This window comes from Choloepus didactylus, chromosome 3, assembly GCF_015220235.1.
Source record: "Choloepus didactylus isolate mChoDid1 chromosome 3, mChoDid1.pri, whole genome shotgun sequence".
Classification (NCBI taxonomy): Eukaryota; Metazoa; Chordata; class Mammalia; order Pilosa; family Megalonychidae; genus Choloepus; species Choloepus didactylus.
This window is the reverse complement of record NC_051309.1, coordinates 111,517,455-111,538,891: the sequence shown is the minus strand read 5'-3', so window position 1 is coordinate 111,538,891 and position 21,437 is coordinate 111,517,455. Positions and strand designations below refer to the sequence as shown.

The 21,437-nt window shown below is 38.2% G+C and overlaps 1 protein-coding gene and 1 long non-coding RNA gene across 4 annotated transcripts in view; one reads left to right on the top strand and one right to left on the bottom strand.

The window, feature by feature from the left end:
• Positions 1-1,137: 1,137 nt before the first annotated feature.
• On the bottom strand, positions 1,138-15,334 carry LOC119529714. The gene is made up of 3 exons (XR_005215922.1): positions 14,518-15,334; positions 7,810-7,919; positions 1,138-5,864 (listed from the first exon to the last, which is right to left on the bottom strand). It is a non-coding gene; the product is annotated as an uncharacterized LOC119529714 (long non-coding RNA).
• Positions 13,973-21,437, top strand: part of SLC39A8 (solute carrier family 39 member 8) — an 84,343-nt gene continuing 76,878 nt past the window's right edge. The window contains exons 1-2 of one of the 3 annotated variants that reach the window (XM_037830350.1): positions 13,973-14,107; positions 14,940-15,414. In XM_037830350.1, coding sequence (XP_037686278.1) covers positions 15,196-15,414 — 219 coding nt within the window. In that variant the 5' untranslated portion in view covers positions 13,973-14,107; positions 14,940-15,195. Of the gene's footprint in view, positions 14,108-14,324; positions 14,546-14,939; positions 15,415-21,437 lie in introns of those variants that run through there. The other 2 variants (XM_037830348.1, XM_037830349.1) reach the window with 2 other exon arrangements.

Below are 21,437 nucleotides of genomic sequence, written 5' to 3'. Positions count from 1 at the left end.
TTTATAGTCTTAAACACAATGCTTTTAAGAAACTGATTACCCTCGTGTCTTTCTCACATAGTCACGACAATATCTCTGCCAGCCCATCATTGACAGGGTGTGCAATTTGAGCGTGTTTCTGTGATGGAGTAGCATTGGTCCTACCCCTCCCTTCTCTGAGAAAAATGCCACATTGTTGTCAAGTGGTGGACTTGGATGGAAACACCATATTGAACAGAACAACACCATCACCCTCATGCAGGAAACCCTGACTCGACAGCAATGATGCCCTGGCTGGCAGGGTCCTGGCTAGGAAGTGCTTTCAAAACAATCTTGAGGTTTTCTGGATCCACCTTTTTTTTTTTTCTGGATAGGACCCACTTACTTACAGCGACTGGTGAGGTCCTTCAAGGGTATGCCTTGACTTCCACATACTTCCTATGGAATGCTGGGGAAACCAGCCTCTCCTTAGTTGGCCTGGAATTCCCCCATGTTCCCTCAAATGCTGGCATGTTTGCATCATCCAACAAGGTGGAGGAGGGGGTGTGGCAGTGATAACGTGTTGTTCAGATAGGTGGATCCAAGAAGGGAAGTTCATGAGGAAATCCTCATTGAGACTCTTGGATCCACAAAGGGGCTGGACAATGGGTGATATAGAGGCCTCAGTCTTTAGAGCAAGGACCTGGGACAGAGGTCAAAGCGAGTAATCATGGAGTCAAAGGAAGGCCTAAAAAGATTTTCTTTACTTCTCAGGCTTATTGATGACTAGTCCTGTTCAACGTTTTATTGTTACACTGGGCAAAATCATAAATTAAAGCCATCTCATAAAAAAGTCACTTGCAATTTCACTAACTTACATGACTAACTTAATATTCCATTTGAAAATGTCTGCTTTGCATTACAAACTTTTAAAATGGCTTTTTAAGTAATGGATTAAAATAATCTAAGTAGGCATGTATCCATGGTTACAGCAATAATGGTATCAAAGATATCTGAAGATAGCATTTTTGTCCTAGATTTTTATAGAGTTTCTATTTATTAATCTTGCTTCTGTTATGCTTCCACCCTTCTATATACTTGGAAAAGTTGTTTTCTAGTGTTTTTGTTGTTAAAATCTATAGTAATGTTAGTTCATTATTTCATTAATTCATCAATGCATTTATTCTACCAATATTTATTGAATATCTAAAATATATTCAGTACTTAGGACACAATGAGAAATAGAAACCCTCAAAAAGCATAACTGAGTGGAGGACATAAACAAATTAATAGGCAATTAAAATACAGAGCAATATGTTTTAAGAATACATAGGAGGGGCACTTTCCCAAAAATAACATCAGAAGAGGTTACAAGGGTAAGTGCCATCTAAACTAGGAATGGTAGAGATGAGTGGAAGTGATGATGAGGAGGGAAGAAAAGAGCATCTGAGAGGAGAGAGATGCTTGTGAAGAGGCCCTGAAATGACCGACCTTGATGCTGGTCAGGAACCCAAAAGCTCAATATGAGTAACTTGCCATGTGACATAGGAAGGCTGAGAGATGGGGCTGGGGAGGAAAACCAGGGCTAGGTTAGTTACAAAACATGTTAAGAACAATATGCTAAAGGCAATGGGGAATAATGGAAGGTTTTTATGAGCATGTAAATAGGATCACAGAGTCTGTTTAGAAAATACACTCTGACTTCCCAGTGGAGAGTAATTTGGTGAGGGGTGATGGGCAATTCCAAAGGCAGGGAGATCAGTTGTTGTTTATAGCATTATTCAGGTAAAAAGAGTCCATGGTGACCTAACAGTAGGATAAAGTCAGGGTTGGAATCAACAGTACCTGATGATTGATGACCAGATATGATGGATAAAGGAGGAAGACAAGGGAGAGACTGTTAGTGTGGGTTCCCCCTGAAGCAAGGCAGAGTCAAGGACTAGGGTACAGAGGAGGTTAATTCTAGAGGTGATTACAAGAAGTCAGAATGAGAGAACAGGGAGAGTCGGTCAGGGAAGGGGGGGCTTGAGCCAATAAAGAGTACAATACTGCATTGTTTTTTGTTGTAAAAAACCAGGGCACAATCTTGAATGGGACCCTGTGAGAATCCATGCTGAAAGCTCTTCAACAGTGTCTTCTGAAACATGGGGGGCCAGGCCTTTGTTCTCTGACTCTCACCTCCCTTTGGTTTAGGGTTGCCTCCAGGGTTGTTAATTCCTCTGTGATTGAGTGGTATCTGTCTCCTGTTGAGCCAATTCTTAGAATTTTGGTGAAAGCCCTGAGGCAGGAAATCAGAGACAATGACCTGAAGTGAAAGGGAGTCAGGGGTGGGCTGAGCGGATATGACAAGGGGCATAAGTAGAGTCTACTTTAGTGACCATATTTTTGGCTCAGGCAACAGGATGGGCCTGCAAATGTTGAATTCTTGAGATACTTTAAGACATCCTTGCAGGGATATCAAGTGGCTACTGGGGTACAGAACTGGTGTTCAGAACTGACACTACTGTAGTGAGTTTAGGAACCATAGCCTGATCATATGAAGTAATTGAAACACAGTGAAGGGGTAAGATTGTTCAAGAAGTATGTGCAGAATGTGGAGAAGAGGGCCTAGAACAGAGATTGGAGAGACACTAACATTTAACAGGACTAACCCTAACAGGACTAATACTTAACCCAATGAAACAGACAGATAAGGAGTGTGGAGAAATAGAAGGAAAACCCGGCAGCAATGGTTTTGTGGAAGACAAGAAGGAGGGGGGAGGTTAACCGATGCCAAATGCTGCTGAGAGATCTAGTAGAAGGATAACCCTGAGACTGTTGAGCCGTGGGTTGATAGTTGAAGGTGATCAAGTAGCCTACAAACGTATATTTAAAATCACTTTTGCATTGTTACGTCTAATATCACTTTTGTCCTTGAAATTTCTTGTATCTATTTTCTTTAAGAAATCAGTAGGTAAGACCTATTTTTAAAAAGATGAATTTAGTGGCAGTATGAAAATAAAGTATTCATAAAATTGTTTTATTGTGAATATACATGGATAATTAACATGCTGTTCCTGTTACTCCATTTCTGAAAAATAGCTTGAAATAGTGTTCAAGTATAACAATGAATCCCTGGTATCTTCAGTTAGCAAAGTTTTGGTGTATTTAACATGCTGCCTTATCTTGCTGTTTAGTTACTGTTTACTACTGATAAAAAGGGCCACGGGAAAATGGAAAAGACATGTTTATGTGGACACAGATGGCTGTTTACTGCAAATATAACACCATAGACTAAGGTGATCGTAATCCCCTTTGAACATGATAATGCATTTTATGAACACATTTAACGGTGCTCCTTAATTTTATCTTTTTACTCAGTGCATTATGTTGAATTTCTCCTACTCATCAGAGTGTTGAAATGTGAAAGTAATACCTATTTCATTTACTTGTGTAATATCTCTGATTTCATATTCTTCATGTATAAATTGCCTTAACATCCAGGAGGAAGTTTTTTTCCATTTAATATAATTATGATAATAACTTAAGTGTCAATGAAATTATGAGGTGGGGTTGGTAATGGGGGATGCTAGTGGAAATTAAACTAATTAGATAATCAAAAGCTTTATACTAGTCTGCATTTCATCATTTATGCAGTTAGATGTCACAGGAAGGGCTCTTGGCTCTTAAGTGCCTTAATTTCCAGATCTCTAAGATATAAGTTACAAACCTCCTTTCCCAGTACATAAAATAAGATTAATATCAGCTAATAGCTATGGACGGTATACTACAAAGTAAAACATCATTGCTTACCTTGGGATAAAATAATAGTGATGATACATGCTTGCAAAATATGCACTATATAAAACCTTTTATTTTAGTAATCTTCAAATCCTTGCAAAATTGTAACAAAATTCTTGCAAAATTTGTAGCATCCATAAATAAAGAATGCTGAAATCCCAATGGAAATTTTATATACTGCATGTAATTAAAAATCTAAAAGTCAATGTATTACATCATTTGGACAAAGCTTTCACTGAGGTCTTACTGAGTGCCATGGATGGGAGAATGGTAGTAAAAAAACACAGCAATTCCCTGTCCTTTGAAGCTTGACTTCCAATGAGGAAGACAGACAATAGCTTTCAAATTAAGAAAGGGTCCTATGGTATTATTTGCAATGAAAAAAAAATAAAGCACAATAAGTTACATTGCAACAGCAGTTTCTGGGGAGTGGAGTAGAGTGGAGTTTGACCAGAATGAGTGCCATTAGAGAATGGAAGGTAAAGAAGTGATGAAAGCAATTATAGGTAACTCTTCCAAGAAATTTGTTACAAAAGAGAAGCCTAAGAATAGGGTAGTAGCTTCAAGGAGATACAGAGTCAAAAGCACTCTTAAAAGATAGAGATAATGTTTTCTGCTCAAGGGAATGATCTAATACAGAGAGGAAAACTGATGGGAACAAAGACCTTAAGAAGGCAAGAGAGGATAGAGGGTTGGCCTTGGAAAAAAGCTTAGAAAGTTCACTTGCTATAACAGGAGAGAAGGCAAAGTTTATGTATTGATATAAGGGTGGGCTAGTAGCTTTGATGGTAGGAAGAAAAAATTCTCTTCTGAGTGCTTGCATCTTTTTCATGAAAAGAAGCAAAAGTTTCTGATTTGAAATTCAGACCAATGCCATAATCATCATTAGTGTTATTTTAGGGTATTGTGGTAGGCGTTGGAAAAAGAAATAAGCATAAAGCACTGTGCTTGAGAAATACATGAAAACATACATATACACATCTCCATAGTCTTCCATCTACTATCTGCTATGTGCTCTTACATTAGACACTTTATATATACACTTTAATCCTCACAACATTTGACAGTAGTTTTTTCCAACAAGAGAACCTCTTTTCCTACATACAATAATGGTTTGAGTTAAGTATTAAAATACTCCACATAGTAGTCCAGAGGTTAACTAACAGCACATGGTTATGTGAATAGGTACTTGGGAGGTTGTAATGTATTCAGTACAAAGTTGAGAAGAGCAAAATTTAGAATTTGTTTTTTTGTAGAAATATTTAGAATATAGGCTAAAGACCAATTAGTGAGTGCCAATAAACAAATCAGTCATGTGCTGCAAATGACAGGACCGAGACCTAAAACAGAGCAAAACAAAGTCTCTCATGTCATTGAAAACTTTCAGAGACTTGCATATTATTATTAATTTTTGTCATGTATTTTGGATAATAATTAGCAGTTAGAAGAATCCAGGCCAAGAAAAGAAATGAAAAACAAACAAATAAACATCATTTTAACAGTTTTAAAATAATTGGAGTTAAAAATATATTGTGAACAAGTATAATTAGGTTCATTGTAACAAACTTCATCGGTTGATCAAACATTGCAATCTTTTGTACTTTAACCTGGGCCTCTTGGCAAGAAGCCCATTTAGTAGTTTTTTTGTTTTTGTTTCTCAAATGAAGATCAATTTGTTAGTAGGAAGTGGCTTTTTTATCATCTCTAGCAATATTTGTTTCCACAGAATATTACATATTTGAAGTATTTTTTGCTTATGATTTTTAATTTAGGTCTTTGTTTTAAATGAGTCAACACTTAAAAATCAATTTAATTTTCTGCATTTTGTCCATCTTTGATGCAAATTCACTCCTAATATTTAAGAACAAAGACTATATGGAAACATTCTTGTCTGGTTATGGCAATAAATTAATTTCCCAAATAGTCACATCTAGAATTGAAATGTCAGATGAGAATTCAAGCAAAGGTTACATGAGGAAAATAACACATGTAAGAAAATGATGTCATTTAGCCAACCACACATTAATCTGGATGATTTAGTGAGGACCATGTTATCTTCAGGACAGGCTTCCAACAGACCTGCCCATACACCAAATTGCTTCAGAGTGATTATGTCATCATATTACCTGTAGATTAAAGAGAGTAACTACAGATGTTATTTTTCCTGGTGGCACTGGAGCAATAATCATAAACATTGAATTCTATACTGTCAGCAGGGACACAGATGAATAAAAAATGACAGTGATATAAGTGTTCTCTATCTTAAAACCCATGTGTCTTTGAAACTACTCAAGAAATGTTTTTGATGTGATGTGGTTTGCAATGGCACCAAACCCTGATCTTTGGTTCATACAGCTAACACAGAGCCCAAGCTCAATGTGTGTGGACTGTAATGCTACACATACCCCTTCCTCTTCTAATCCCAGTCATTTTTCTAATCTTACTGTCCAGCTTCAGCCAACATGGAGGCCTTATAAACCTCTTTCAAGATAAATGAGCAGGAAGGACACCAAGCTTTATCAGCTTCAACTTTCTGTTCTGGGACTCTTTTGTTGACAAATTTATTTTGGCTCCAAGTTTGTTCCATGATTTTTTTGAGTCTTCTTTAAAAATTTGAATTCACAAAATGGAGAAGAAAATAGGGAGTGTCCTAATAGAGATAATTTTGCATTTTGAAGGTTGAAAACTTAATCATAATATTTGTTAGAAACTTGCTTTGTATTAAGATTAGGAGGGTTAGAAGGAAGAAATGATCTGGAAAAGTCACACTTTATACCCATGAAACATTTTAGATTAAAACTCAGCAAAGTAATTGCTGTACCTATGTAAAATTTTAGATTAAAACTCTGCAAAGTGGGAGTTCCCCAGAATTGATTGGATAATTTGTTGTATCTTATTCATTTTGATTTTAAAGTTTATAGTCTAAATTTTCCCTTTATATGTGGGAGGGTGCAATTACAGTTGGAAGGTTTTACTGAGCATAAAAATTTATGGCCTTGAGGGATTTTTTTCCCTGCTAAATTTAAGGTTTGCTTACTCAGTTCTTGAACTTAAAGTGAGCCTGTAATTTTCCCTTTAGATAAGGTGAAAGCAAGTTTCTTTCCTCAACTGGAAGGAAACCTCACAGGCATGAAATCTAGAATGGACAGTTTCAGACCACCTAAATATTGGCTTTTCAATGAGATGCTGTTTCTATCCTCATTCTATTCAGTTCTCTAACTTTCTTCTTGGTTGTTATTTAAAAAAATAATATAAAAAACTTAATCGTGAAATTATTTTCAGATGATTTAGAAAACAGAAAACATCATAAAGAAAAAGTTCATAGTCCCATGATGCAGAATATGAATATGCAGTGGATGTTGTTGTGTATTTACCTCAATCGGTTTCTCTATCCACATTTATCATTTTATTTTTTTACAAAAATGAATTCAAGATCATTTAAAAAAAAATTAGGACTCTTTTAGTAACATTTTCCTATGACATTTAACATGGTGAAAGCTGTATTTAAAAACAATTACAATGTAGGATGAGGGCTCAAATATATAATAAATTCTCGAGTTAGTTTGAAAATAAAACCATTTGTAAATTACTAATTTTTTTTTAAAGACAAGTGGAGATCTGATTGCATTTTTAATAATAAAATAACTGGGAAATACCAAAGGAATTAAGCACAAAACTCAATATATAAAGCTTCTATTATCAAACTCAAGCCATTATAGAACATCTCTTCCATCCTCCTTGCTTCTTCCATTCTCCTCCCTTCAAAATTTACAAGTGATAGATAATAAAAGATTGAAAAAAATTCCATCTTAACTCTGTATTTTCCTGTAATCAATTCCATTATAGCACTTATTTCTTCTTTTAGGTGGGAGAAAACCAGGGTGATAGGCAAACAGAACTTTGGTACAAAGCACCTACTTATTCCTGCTTGTTGCTAACCTTGCAAAGAATCATGGTGCTTTGTATGAATAAATATTTTAGCTTTGTTTAACATGAAAAAAATTTTTCATATCTAATTTAGTTTCCAATCTACAGTGAGAAATCTTATTCACTTTGTGAAAAAGAACAAACCTGTTAAGAACTGCACTCTGGGCTCCCTGGAAGACACTCAAGGTCCATCAAGTGTCCACAGACTTTAAGAAATAAACATCCATCAGATGAGAACTTTCTGAAGATAGTGCCTGAAACATAAAAGCCAATGGACATTAGTAAATCCACTATTTTTTCAGCGGCATCTGACTTTATGCTTGGGGAATTTTGTATTCCAACTACAAGCTGAAGAATTTCCCTCAGTTTTTAGGGTATTAGGATATGTTATTTTTGGGCAATAAGTTTCCTGTGTGTTTAAACCACTGTCTTTCCCGGTAATATCTGTCCTGTTTTTACCATATTTTTGTATAAAACATACTTTATTCTGAGTACACTTATTTACATTAAGCCTTTCATACAAGAATGGGTTACGCCTTTCATACAAGAATGGGTCATATTTAAGTATAAAACCACAGGTACCAAAGCCTGGTTTTTCATTTGTGGATGCCAAGAATACATTTCCTCCTTCTTAAGCTCACCAAACAAAGGCCTCAGAAGAAAAAATAGAACTAGAAAACATTAACGATTCTATGATAAAATGGCAAATCCCATCCATGTAGAACAGAGCAGTGCTTTCTGGAGTGGACTTTTGGACCATGGTCTAGAACCAAAGAGAGGTAATTTGCTGGTTCAGAAAGGATGAGTTATCTAACCTGGTTGATGTTGTTATGTGTGTAGGAAAAGATAGTGTCACAATGTGTGTATGAAAAGATAGTGTATGAAAAGATAGTGTACAAAAAGATAGTGTCACAATGCAGTAAAGCATGAGTAAATGAGCTTGCAATCTGATTTGACCAGTTTGAAATTTTAATTTACCTTTGCTTTGAATGGTGCTTTCAAGTTTACAAAATGCTTTAATTCATGCTATCCCAATCAACTCTCATAACAAACCTGTGAAATATGCAGAAAAGCTACATATAGATTCCAACTACAAAACCTACAAAACCATTCACATTGTTTCAGTTAAAATAAGAGCACTAGTCTCCTGATTTTCATTTCATTGCTCTTTCAACAATACCATGCTGCCAGGAGATCTTGGGTTGGAGGAGTCTGTGGATACATTCCTTAAAGAATAAATATTCTTAAGCAGATCTTAAGCAGGATGTCATTACTTTACCACACGTCATAGATGAATACTTAACAATAGTGAGAGTAAATATTGCCCTTAAAGCACTTGTTCTCCAGCAAGATGGGGTGAGTGACTGTGGAAAAATCTAGAAGTAAAGCTGGTCAAGAGGATTCTTCTGTAGACTTAAGCTCCTAATAGTGCATATTCTAAAAAGAGAACACTTGCTTTCTGTTTGCTTTGGTCTCCTTAGTCATAATGTCATAATTTGTTGCAATAGTCTCATTTAAATTCTTAAATTAGAAATATTTTGCAAACGAGATAAACAGATGGTACCATTGGCAAAAAATAGTGTCTGGAAAAGTTATCACTTTTAATTCTTAATCTTTTACATTTTAAAGTGAATGAAGACACTGTGATTGAGAGATGTGAACGAAGGGAAGGGAAGGAAAGGGAAGGGAGGACAGTGTGAATCCTGAGTAATAAGGGGTTACGAGTCTCAGAGGAGAAAACAGCTCCTTGTTGTAGTTTCATTTCATAAATTTCCCTAAGGCTAGGCTTCGTACTAAGTTCTTACCTTGAAAATAAAATTCTTAATTTTTCTTATATGATTACGTTTCCCAGAAGCTCAATTTCAATCAAGCTTTTGAATTCCTAACTACAAGTGTTGAAGAACTGAGATATGGGAATGTGGAGAATTATTCATGCCTGCTGGTCAACCCACTCGGTTCTCCGTCAAAGACTGGGCTATTCAGGATTCCTGGAGTAAACGGAGTTGGATGCCTTTAAGTGCTATTTCTATAAATCTATGCTATTTTTTTAACCTTCCATGATATGGAAGTACGTTGGCCACATAGCCTGGGACTTTCAACTCTGCTGCTCAAGGTTCTTCTCCTTGGGCACAAGAAGACACACTGGCAGATTCTTACTCTCCAAGTTCCCATTTTAGAGGCTTTCTAGACTTCTTCCACCATCTACATGTGGATAACTTTATTGATTTAATTATGAAAATAAAATATAACTTTAGAAAAATGCAAGAAATATGAAAGTTTATAAAGAAAAAGGCAAGTTTCCCTCATTCTTCTCTCCCCCCCCTTTCAGCCCTCTACCTTGTTCTCCCATCCTACTCCTTGGGAGGAAAACATTGGAAACAGCTTGGTGCATATTCGTCCAGGCGTTTGTTAATGTAAAAATAAGTGCAAGCATACAGAAGCACATTGTCACTTAGACAGTTTTACAACATATTCTGCCTCTTACTTTCTCCACTAATGAATTTGCTTAATTCTATTTTTCATGTTAGCCCATTTAAATTTTCCAAAAATCTAAGGCTATCCTAAAAAGGTATGGAATTATAAAGCACAGAAACTATGGTGGGTTAACGCTCACTGGGGATACTGGCCCATTAAACAAGAATTGAAGAAAAAGGAGGGACAAAAGTTAATGGAGAAGTAGGTCAATATAATTTTCAGTTTCATTTATTTAAGCAAATTAAATTCGTACATTTGTTATTCCTTACATGTTAAGTGGTGTTTATTTTGTGGTGGTAAAAACAGAAAGAGATAGGTTTGGGTCTATGCTCCAGTCTAAATATGTTGCTTATCATATCACTTAACCTTCCTGAGTTTTCTTTTCTTTATTCAAACAATACCCAGATTAGACTAGATAATATCTATGGTTCCTTCCATTTCTGATGCTTAGTGCTTTAATTTCCTGGCAAAAAAAAAAAAAAAAAAAAAAAAAAAACCTCAAGAATTTTCTTAGGTATAAAGTAGTCTTTGTTCAAAGGTATTCTTGGTTGTTCTTGTCCATTTTCTAATGGAAATTTGCTAGGCCTATTACACAGGTCACATTACCCTACCACTTTAGCTTATAATAATACCTGCACGCTCTTTTACAGTTTATATATAAAGGGCTTTCACACACCTTATCACATCTGATTTTCACAGTGATTCAGTGATGTAGATTGAGCAGATATTATTTTAATCTCATTTATAGGTAAGGAAATGAGTTCTCAGAGGCCTTGAAGGAATCTAAGTCCTACCTACATTGTCTCTAGCACTGCTGGCTGAACAGAAATAGATGATCCAGTAGATATATATGATCTTGCTCTTATTTCAGAATTTTACATGTAACCAATTAGTAATAATAAAGAACAAGTATTATTTGATACTTACAATACAGGAAAAAGCAGGCTTGAATTCACTGTGGACACTTTTACTAAGGATGCTCATAAAGAATTGTTTGGAACACAACTAGATGAAGACATCTTTCACTCAGTGGAGCTTGGTGACTTTTCCTGATTCTGCTAGATCCCGCCTTTCTGCACCAGATTCTCCAACTACATGGATTCTTGTGCTCTCCTTGCTTTTTCAGGGCTTTTAATTTTGCATTTCTTCATCCTGGAATGTGCCTCTACTTCTTGTCTTTCTATCAAACTTCTACTTTTCCTTCAAGCTCAAGGGTTACCTGCTCTGTGAATTATTTGCTCAATATTCCCTGCAGATATAGGTCCTCCCAACTCTCTCTGCTGCAACTTTTAAAATTTCCATTATAGCAACCATCTCACTTCTCTCTAACCTGTTAACTATAAGCTTCTTAATGGTTAAGTAAGGTCTATCTTTCACTCTTGTATTCCAAAGCAACATGTACTATGCCACAAATGTAAAAAAAAAAAAAAAAAATTATTGAATGAGTGAGTTAATTTTTACTGGAAATGATCAAGTTGGCATTTTAGCAAAATTTTAGTTTTACTTTCTGTAATTTGTTGCAGGAACTTTCTTTTCTTTCCCTTGTTAATAACCAAAGTTTTATTTTTAAACTTTTGAAACAGTTATAAGTTTACAAAAAAAGTTGCAAGCATAATACAAAGACCATTTTCCCCCTGAACCATTTGAAAATAAGTTGTTGACCTGATACTCCATTATCCGCAGATACTTTAATAAGTATTTCCTACTTTCTTTGAGCAATTCCTTGCTTTCTGGCATATGAGATTCCAGGTTCACTTTGCATTTTTCCTGCCCTAGTCCTGAAATCAGCCTTTTCTTTAAGGGGATCTGGTACTAGGGTGCACACACACAATCTTATCACTCTGATTTCCCAAGTCCCCTCCCTCGATGGATACTTTCTTCACCCAGCTTGGGCTTTAGCAGCCTAGGTCAGGTTGCCCTTCTACCTGGCTGTCCTCCTCCCCTTGTCCAGGCTCCAACACCCCTTTGTGGGCCGCTGTGGGGAGCCACCTACTGTGATCTGCTCCAACAAACGGCTTTAGGACTGCAAGTTAAGGGAAGAGAAGGGAAAGGGAAGGAGAAAAAAGAAAGGGACATGTAATCTCTTAGATTTGCTCATTAATCCTTCCACAGAAAAATTTATGCATGAAAAAGTTTAAAAGTGGCAAATTTGCTCCTTATTTGCAATAATAACAAAGATTTGGAGTGAGAGAAAAAATTTAAACTATTAGAAAAAGTAAGATATGAAGTTACTGTCCTTTTGATTGGCGAATTGGGCTTTTTTTTTTTTTTTTTTTTAATCTTCTAGGTGTTTCATGTTTTGTTCTGATAGATGGCATCTAAATTGGACATTTAGAAGTAAAAAAATCTGGAATGGAACTTAATTCTTCTGTTCTAATTTTCTCAAATCTTGGTTAGGTCAAATCACTTTTCCAGGTTTCCCAGGTGGCTGAATCAGCAATAAAAAGGGCTTCTTCCAACTCCTGGGTCAGTGCTATTGGCATGCCACCTTCATTATTCTCATTTAAATCATTGGCCCTATAAGGAAAATTTCCTAAAAAAACATTATATTTTAAAGTGGAAGTCTTTTTCTTCAGTAATGATATTGCTGACAGAATGCCATATTCTGGCCCTAAAACATTATGTAAGTATTACTTTGGTGATTATAGTTCATTAGAATGGAAGATCTATAAATCAGTTTTACCAATTTGGAAGTTAGTAACTTGTAATTTTCTGAATACTTTCTCTTAATTGCAAGTTTATATTATATTAACTGTATTTTGTAAAGTTGCCAAGCAGGCTAGTTATTATTTATATCATTGTCTTGTGGGGTTGGGTAAGCTGGCAAAGTGTACATATGTCGATATGAATGCCTGATAAATGATACCTTCAAAAAATCCACAATATAAAATTTTTATTATTTAAAACCCATTTACATTTGTTGAAAATCCAACATCTTTTAAATGTATTCAGTTGTAGAACAAGCTGAAAATGAACAACTCATTTGGTGTAGATCAGTATCCAAAGCATTCATTAATTTCCAACAATCACCTTGAGTCACTGAGGTCAGAGGGAAAAATAGGCAACAAACTATATTAAAAAATCCAATAAAAGGCTTGAAGAGTCCCACCAGCTGAGTACCTTAAGAGCTCAATTGTGACATAGACTTACATCTGGCCCTGTAGTGAAACATTTGCCCTGTGAACACTGATGTAATTCTGTAAATTAATATTAACAAATACATAGTTTCTATAATTGGAAGGACACATTGTCAAGATCATTTAATTCACCTCCCTCCAACTGCTCTCTTCCATATGATGGTCCTTCATCTGAATCTACCTAGGTCCTCATCCTGGAATTTTCTCCCCCTATCTCTTTTCTTTTGTGGCTATGCCTCTAAGTTACTCGTGGGAGATGAGATTCTTTTCCCATCTCCATCTCCTTGCCCTTGTCTGAAATTAATGTCTCTTTTAAAATGCGCTTTTAAAATGAGCTCTTATAGGAAGTGGCACACTCCTGCAATGAAAGGCAAGAAGAGCCTTTTTAATTCCTCTTATCATGTCCTTAGCATGTAAGAGAGAACCGTGGTTTCACTTTGCATCTGGACAATCATATCCACCAGACACAACCTTTGCCCTCAAACACTGCATTCACTTTACACAAACTTGTTGATCTCACACCTAAGTCAGCTTTTCGTGAACTCTCATCTGAATAAACACTCATTTTAATCCGCGGATATCCCATGTGGCGTCCGGAAGGGCCGGCTTGAGCTGTGCTGGCTCAGTTAGCCCGTCACCACGCTGTAGATTTGGTTTCCTCTTTCGCCTCTGATTTTAAGAAGTAAAACAAAACAATTCCTGCCAATTTCTCAGACGATGCAAGGGGACCCAGACGCCATTCCAGGAACCTATTTTCACCAAAGTAACAAAGAGGTGGAACCCCCGAGAGGAGAAAGGAGGTTAGAGATTCCGACCGTGGTGGTATCCAGGTAATTCCGGGAAAGGGGTGAGGATGGGGAACCCATAAGACTGAGCTGGGAATGAGCAGCGGAGGCGAAGAGGAAAGGCCAGCGGCGAGATGCCGGTGGCTCTGCGCCCCGGCTTGGACACGCGCAGAGTTCAGGCTGGGGGAGTGTGTGTCACCACGTGCTGCAGAGGCGGGGACAAGGCCCTCCTCTGATCTGTAAAAGGTGCAGGGCCAGATCCCGCAGCTTCACAGCGGAACGACCAGAGATAAAGTGAAGAGAAAGGGAGACAGAGGGGGAGAGAAAGAGAGAGAGGGAGAGAAAGAGAGAGAGAGAGAGTGAAAGCGAGCCTGAGTCTCACATAGACACATACAGAGAAACGCAGAGACAGACAGAAACAGAGGTGAGATGAAAGGCTAGCGAGTCCTTCCTACCAGTTTCCAAGCCCAGAAAAGACATCCGGTGAGAAGGAGGATCCCGTTTGGTAGCTCAAATCCCAGGCCCCCAAAGGGGCCGTTTTCTGAAGCTGCTTTGGGACGGCACGTCTCACCCTTTCTCAGTTTGCTAGGAAGGGAATTAAGCAGAAAGAGAGGAAGAGGAGGTGGGGTTTTGCAGTTAATGGTGGTTTTAGTTCTTCCTAAGAAGTGGCGTGGTTTGGGGCTTTATATCCGGGAGGAGCGTGTGTCAGTCACCACACTGTACGCAAATCCTGGGGCTTTTGCAAACCTGGTTCCCGGGCAGCTGGCTCCATGCCTGGCCAGGCATTCGAGGGCTCCGCCACGCCGCGCTCCCTGGGCCGGTCGGCGGGTGACCTGGTGGCCTTTATCTCTGTTCCCCTTTGTCCCTTTTATCTCAGGCTCTCCAGGAGGTCCGGGGGGCCCGGTCTGCCTATCGCTCACCTCCACCCCCGGCCGGGCTCCACTTCAATGCCCGAAGGATCGCGGGTTGCTGCTTTTTCCAGGCGTCCGTGGACAAGGGGCGCCCGGCGCCACCTCTGACTCCGCCAGCGCCGCCGCCTGACCCGCGCGCCCTTGGGCACTGACGACGGTGCACCCAGCGCGTTCCTGCGTGCGCCAGCCTGTCGCGGGCCCTCAAAGGCAGCCCTGGCCAGGATGTCCCCGGCCCGGGCGGTAGCCGGACTCCTCCTGCTGGCGGCCGCCAGCCTCGGAGAGAAGGCGGTGGGGCCCGGGCTTGCCTTCAGCGAGGATGTACTAAGCGTGTTCGGCGCGAATCGGAGCCTGTCGGTTGCGCAGCTCGGGCGCCTGCTGGAGCAGCTGGGAGCCGCCCCCGAGGAGGGCGCCCTGGAGCTGGGGCAGCTGCACTTCAACCAGGTACTGCCAGAGGGGCCCGAGAGGCCCTTTCTCACTGTGGGATGTCTGTAGATTTTCATTTTTGTATGAACGGTGTTTATTTGGGAAAAGTGCCGGAGAAAGAATTCCGTAGGTTTTCAAGTATGAGGTGGTTACTAGAGGCCCCTGATTTTCACTAGACTCTCAGGTCTTGTTCGAGTCAAAGGGCTGGTATTGTTCAAAGGATTTGGCGGCCAAAAATTACATTTTTATGCCTGATGAGCTGAGACGATCAGAAGCTTGTGAAAAGTCTGTGAGTAGGAAAAGTTTATGAGTAGTTTATGGAGGTCGAGGACGGGAAGCCAAGTCAAGAGATGTCTTTTAGATAAGAATGGTGCTCTTAAATCTTCCCACATACCAGCTTACACTTTTCTTGTCAGGAAGAAGATACCACATGCCACCCTTCTTAACAGTTGCCTGATGGGTAATAACTGCCATTTAAAACCCAGATGTGTAGTTTGTGAACTTTCCTGTGTAGGTTACATGAGACATTTAGAGCTAAATGGCTTTTATGCTATATAGATGGGGAAACAGAAGACTTTGAGACCAGGATCACACATCCAGTTGGTTGCAGAACTAGGTTTAGAGTCTTAGTCTCTAGTCATCTGTCAGGTTAGTCAAGTGTTTCATTCTAATAGCCATTTAAAATTTTTTAAAAATTATTTCTCAGTACATATACACAATATTATCTAGGCATTTGGTAATCTCCAGGGTTTTAAGTACAGCCTCAAACTACCTAGGGACAGTTAAATGAAGCTCATACCTGTAGCTCACACTTTTATGTAGGTAAACTAAAAGTAGAATTTCAAAAAGTATAATGTTAAAGATTCCTTGTTATTTCCATAATAAACATTCTATGATTGGGTATTTCTTAAAACTGTGAAAGTAGGCAAAGTGTGATTTTCAGCATTCTTTTACCCTCAAATTTCTATGTTCCCTCCTCTGCTCTTTTGAACTGGGTTAACCCAGTGCCTTGATTTTTTTCTTTTCTTTTTTTTTTTTCCTTCTGCTCTGGTGCCAGTGACAATTGGTGGCGAATAGTGGAATACAGTATTTTACACTTCTGGGAGATTCTAGTTTGTGCTAGAAAAATGTTTTTGAGATTCAGATATTTGGGAAATGATGAATATCATAACCTCCTCTTGGAAATTTGTCATTTCCCATGTCTCACTTTAGCTTACAGTTAAGGAAATTTTAATCAGATATATTCCTTATTTATAACATCATAGGTAGATTTGATATTCTTTTTGTTAGAAATATTTTACTTCAATTAAAACATATAATGTTCAAGAAGAAGTAGAGCTTTCTGATGCTCCAGAATATCAGAGGTGATCTCTGTTTGACCAAGAAAAGTTTTGTGGCTCCCTTATGTGTGTTCTTTAGTAAACTATCTATAGTTTCAACTCTGGCAATGGTATTACCTTTGGTTTAATGTCTGAGAAATGATATGTTGGAAAAACCAAAATGCGCATATGTTTACCAATATTTTAGAAAAGAAAACAAAGTGAACAACTTCCTAGGTACTTTCTGGCTGGTTGCCATATCTTCTTTTCCAGTAAGGGAAATAGCTGAGCTGACTCCAGTATTTCCAGGTAGGGGTAGAGATGGTCATACGGTTGGAATGAAGTTTGAGGACTTGACATGAAGTTGCATATCTCTAACCCACACACTGTTTTAACTTATGTTATCTCCTTATCTTGCAATGTCTTGAGGTGCAAAAGAACCCCCCCCCCAAAAAAAAACCCTTTGGCATAGCCACTGGAAAACATAATTAAATTGCTTAGGAAAATTACTTATGCTTATTCAGCAATGTGATTCCCAGTTTATGCACTAGTTAGGATGCCTTAACAGATAAATTATATGTATGTTGATACCTTGTTTCTCTTTCTACTGTTTGCCTATGCAACTACCCTCATTATGGGTTCTGCCCAAATCAAAAAAGGAGACTGAAAGAAGCCCATAATTAGTTTGGAAACAAAGGGAAGCCTAAGACAATTTATCACTTAATCAGGCCTAACAAATATTTGTTTGATGCTCTAAAAAGTCCTTATGAAAATAACAATCATGTATTAACTGAGAACAAATGAAACACCAATCCTGAAGAAGCCACTAATCTGCTGGTAATTGATGGATTTCAGCATAGGCATTCGTATATGCTCCAGTTTGGAATAAAATTTAAGGCCATAAATGTCCCCATACTTTAAAGAAGGCAACTTCTGTTTCCTCACCTGAAACAAAGTAGAATAAACAATGTATGGGCCTGTTTTGTAGGCTTGATTTTCCTGACTTTGAAAAAGCCTGAGGAAATAAAGTTAGTTCTTATGGGTTAGTAATTTGTTGAATCACCTACAAGACCTATCTACAAAGGGCATTGTTGCTTTGCAATGTGGACTGTAATGTTTGTTAGGTCAGCTTCTTAGGGGTTAGACTACTGTACTCCGGAGTTTTGTTAAACAGTTTTGGAAGGTTCTCTAATTTTTTTCAGTATCTCTAAGAACTATTAAAATAACATGTTGCTTTGGGAGACCAAGTGACCTAAATTCAAACTGGAGACAATAGAACAATTAAGTTTATTGTTTTGATTTTTATGGTTACTGAGGGTGCAAAGGGCAGATAACAGGGGAAACCCAAATAGCAGAGAGGAGGGATCCCTTTTAGACATAAGGGTCTCTGGGGCCCCTGTCACTAGATGTAGGTCTTATCTAGCTCCTGGAGTTTTTACAATACCCAGGGAAGTCCCAAATATCTGAATACCGCTAGGTTATTAATCTGGGGATTTAAGAATGTCCTTAGTACTGCTTTTTGCTTGTTCAGATGTTTCTTTCTCATTCGCCAACCAAAAGGGGAAGGTTAAGGCCCCCAAATGTTTCTTCTCCTTCGTTTCCTCTTTTCAAACACTTCACCTCCTAGTTCTTACATGAAAACTCAGATTAAACAGTGTGATAAAAGGGACGTTTCCCATTCACCACATTGTCATGCTAAACTGCTGGAAATGCCTCTATTCAAATTATTAGTCTTCAACGGAGGGTTAATGGGGGTGTGGGAGTTGGTGTGGTAGGGTGAAGTATGTGGCAACCTTGTTTCTCTAGTAACCTTTGCTTCTCTCTCCTCTCTTCTTTTGATGTGTATCTGGTAGCAGCTCTCCTGCTCCTTCCACCCCCATCCACATTCCCACTATCATCTAATTCTTAAGTCTGATTGCCTGAGCCTTGTTTTTAACCTCTTTCAATCTATTTTCGATCTTCCTAAAGCAATACTTGGAGTATGTCTCTATTCTTTCACCGTTCCTTCATGAACTGTTTGGTGGCTGTGAAATCTGGATCTTGAGTTTGGCATTGAAGGGCCTGCAACTCCGTGTCAACCTCCCTCTCCATACTTAGCACCCACTAAATTGAACTATTCACTCTCCACTGAATTCACCTTTACAGTTTTGCCCAAGCACATTTTAGCTCATTATCTTTCTTGCACACTTCCTGCCTCCAACTTGGGATGCCCTCTTTTCCTTGAATTTCCCTATCAGCATGACACATTTTTAAAAAGCTCAGTTAAACTCCTCCATAAAACCCTTCTGGGACGTCACAGCCAACACTGATTCACCAATTTCTCTCTTTTCCAAACTTAAATATATTTGTATTATGCAAATGTAACTCAACTATACATATGTGCAACAGACATTTTGAATGACTACTACCCTGTAATTAGCGTGTTCATTTTTAAATATTAATCTGTTATCACTCATCTTATTAAAACAAGTCAGTGCCTTCAAGATGAACTTCAAACACTTTAATATGACTTAAAAGCCCTTTTATGATTTGGTCTCTGTATATTTCTTAAGCCTTATCCTTTGCTACTTCAGTCTTAATGGAATGACTACCTGTAGTTCCTGGTTCTCCATTCACACCTGCTTATGCTTCAGGGATCAGTTTAGACATCCACTTCTTCTGAGAAGCTGTTTTGGTCTGCTTGTGTTTAGTAGGAGCCCCTTCTATGTGATCCTGTATTAATTGGTGCTTAGGCAATAATAAAGTTATGATACATATTACAATTATTTTGTAATATATAAATAATTTTATATGTATTACAATTTTCTGTTTACAATGCTGCACCCCCCCCCCCCACTGGATTTTAAACAAATTGAAGAGATCTGCCTAACTCATCTTTCTAGGAGCTAATTTAGTGCCTGCTACATAACATGTATTTGTTACTTTTTTTTTTTTTAATAAATAAGTGAAGATTGTTGAAGATGAGTAAGACAATTTGGACCCTCATATGACTTCTAAAATGCAAGATAGGGTGTTATAATTCTCATTAAAGAATTACAAACAAAAGTGGGATGGGATAAAAGACTATGTTTTCAGAAAATTAATCTGGCATAGGAGTGTGGAATGTGTTGGAGAGGATTGAGACTGGAGTAAGGAGGCAGCTTCAATGCTTTGCATGAGATATAATGGCCACTTGACCCTGGAGGTAGTCAGAGGGTAACTTTCAGACCGTTGCTTCCAGAGATTTCTGGAAGAGCAGGCAAGGATAAAGGATGCGGTAAATGCCTCAAAGATAAACACCATCTACTTCAACCTTTTGCCTGTAGAGGCCATTTAACTATTGCTATATCTTTTCCTTCATTAATTTCTGGCCTTTGACAGAGAAGATGAGGCAGTGAGTTAACTTGGCATTTCAATGGATAGCTAGGTGAGAGATATGTAGCAAACACAAAAGGTATGTGGTTATGTGTGATCATCGCATGCATGCTTGTATGCATTGTTTGTTGTCTTCTATTGCACTTTTTGTTGGGATGGGGGTAACAGTGGGGTTAGATGAGGGAGGTTCTAGGGAACATTGGTGATAGACAGCAAGAAAGGAACATGTGCTCCTTTTTCTTTTTGCCTTTATGTGCTGAGAAATGGTGGGATAAATCTGCTAGGAATGTCTTCCAACCTGCTTGTTCAGGTGAGAAGCTGGGAGGGTGGGACAGAAGGGTGAGGTCATGCTTAGGTCACTTGCCATGGGTCCTGTGAGACAATGGACCCATTCTGATCTATTATATCACCCTCACTTAAGGGGATCATGTGCACTTTTCGTGTGATCACTGTTTCAAAGAGGTTTTGGGAAAATGAGGCAGGGACACTCATAATTCATTTGACTTAGATGTCGAGAACTTAGTTTGCTTACATGCCAGGTATGATTTTATGATTTGGATCCATATGTGAAAATGATCTTGTCTTTCCATATCTAATATCCAAACCTGCATCTTTTTTTAAAGTACATAATATAAGTAGAGTTAGGATATATGGTTCTTTTACTATGTGACATAAACTATTTTAATCACTTTGTTATCACATTTCATACTCCCCTAAATCAAAATCCTATGATAAAGGTATTGACATGAGGAGAATGTGGCCCAGGGAGGTGAAGTAACTCCACTCATGTCCTGCAGTAAGTGGTAGACCCCCAGGCAATCTGAAACACTTGTCTGTAGTGCCTTTTTGAATTATAGTGTAGAAAAACCTTACTTTCTCTAACCAGGGCAACCATCATCACCGATTTTGCACTAAGGATAGAAGTTATTAATCATCATTCAATTACCTGGCTCCACTGCTTACTTATTTAAAAGAAAAAGGGTTAAGGCTCCAGAGGCTGCAGTGATGTTGACTGGTCCCTGTTCTCAGGAAGCTCATATCTAAGTAGGAAATAAGATGAAAAATACTTGTGAAAAGTAAGTGCACAAGGCAAAACTGTAGTAATTAAGCAATCACTAAAGTTAACGGTATAAGAAATATCACAAGGCTGTGTATGATTACTTACCCAATGACTACTGTAGATAGCATGCGCTACAGCTTAGAAGGGCATGGGATTCTTTTGGGCTAGAAATGCCTTAAGGAGGAGTTATAGCTCAGCCAATTCTCCTTTTGGATTCTTTTGATTATCTGGTTTGGTTTTTTAAATATTTACTTATTGAACATCTGCTTATACCAAATGTACTGTTGATTGCAAGATGTGTTTTCCTG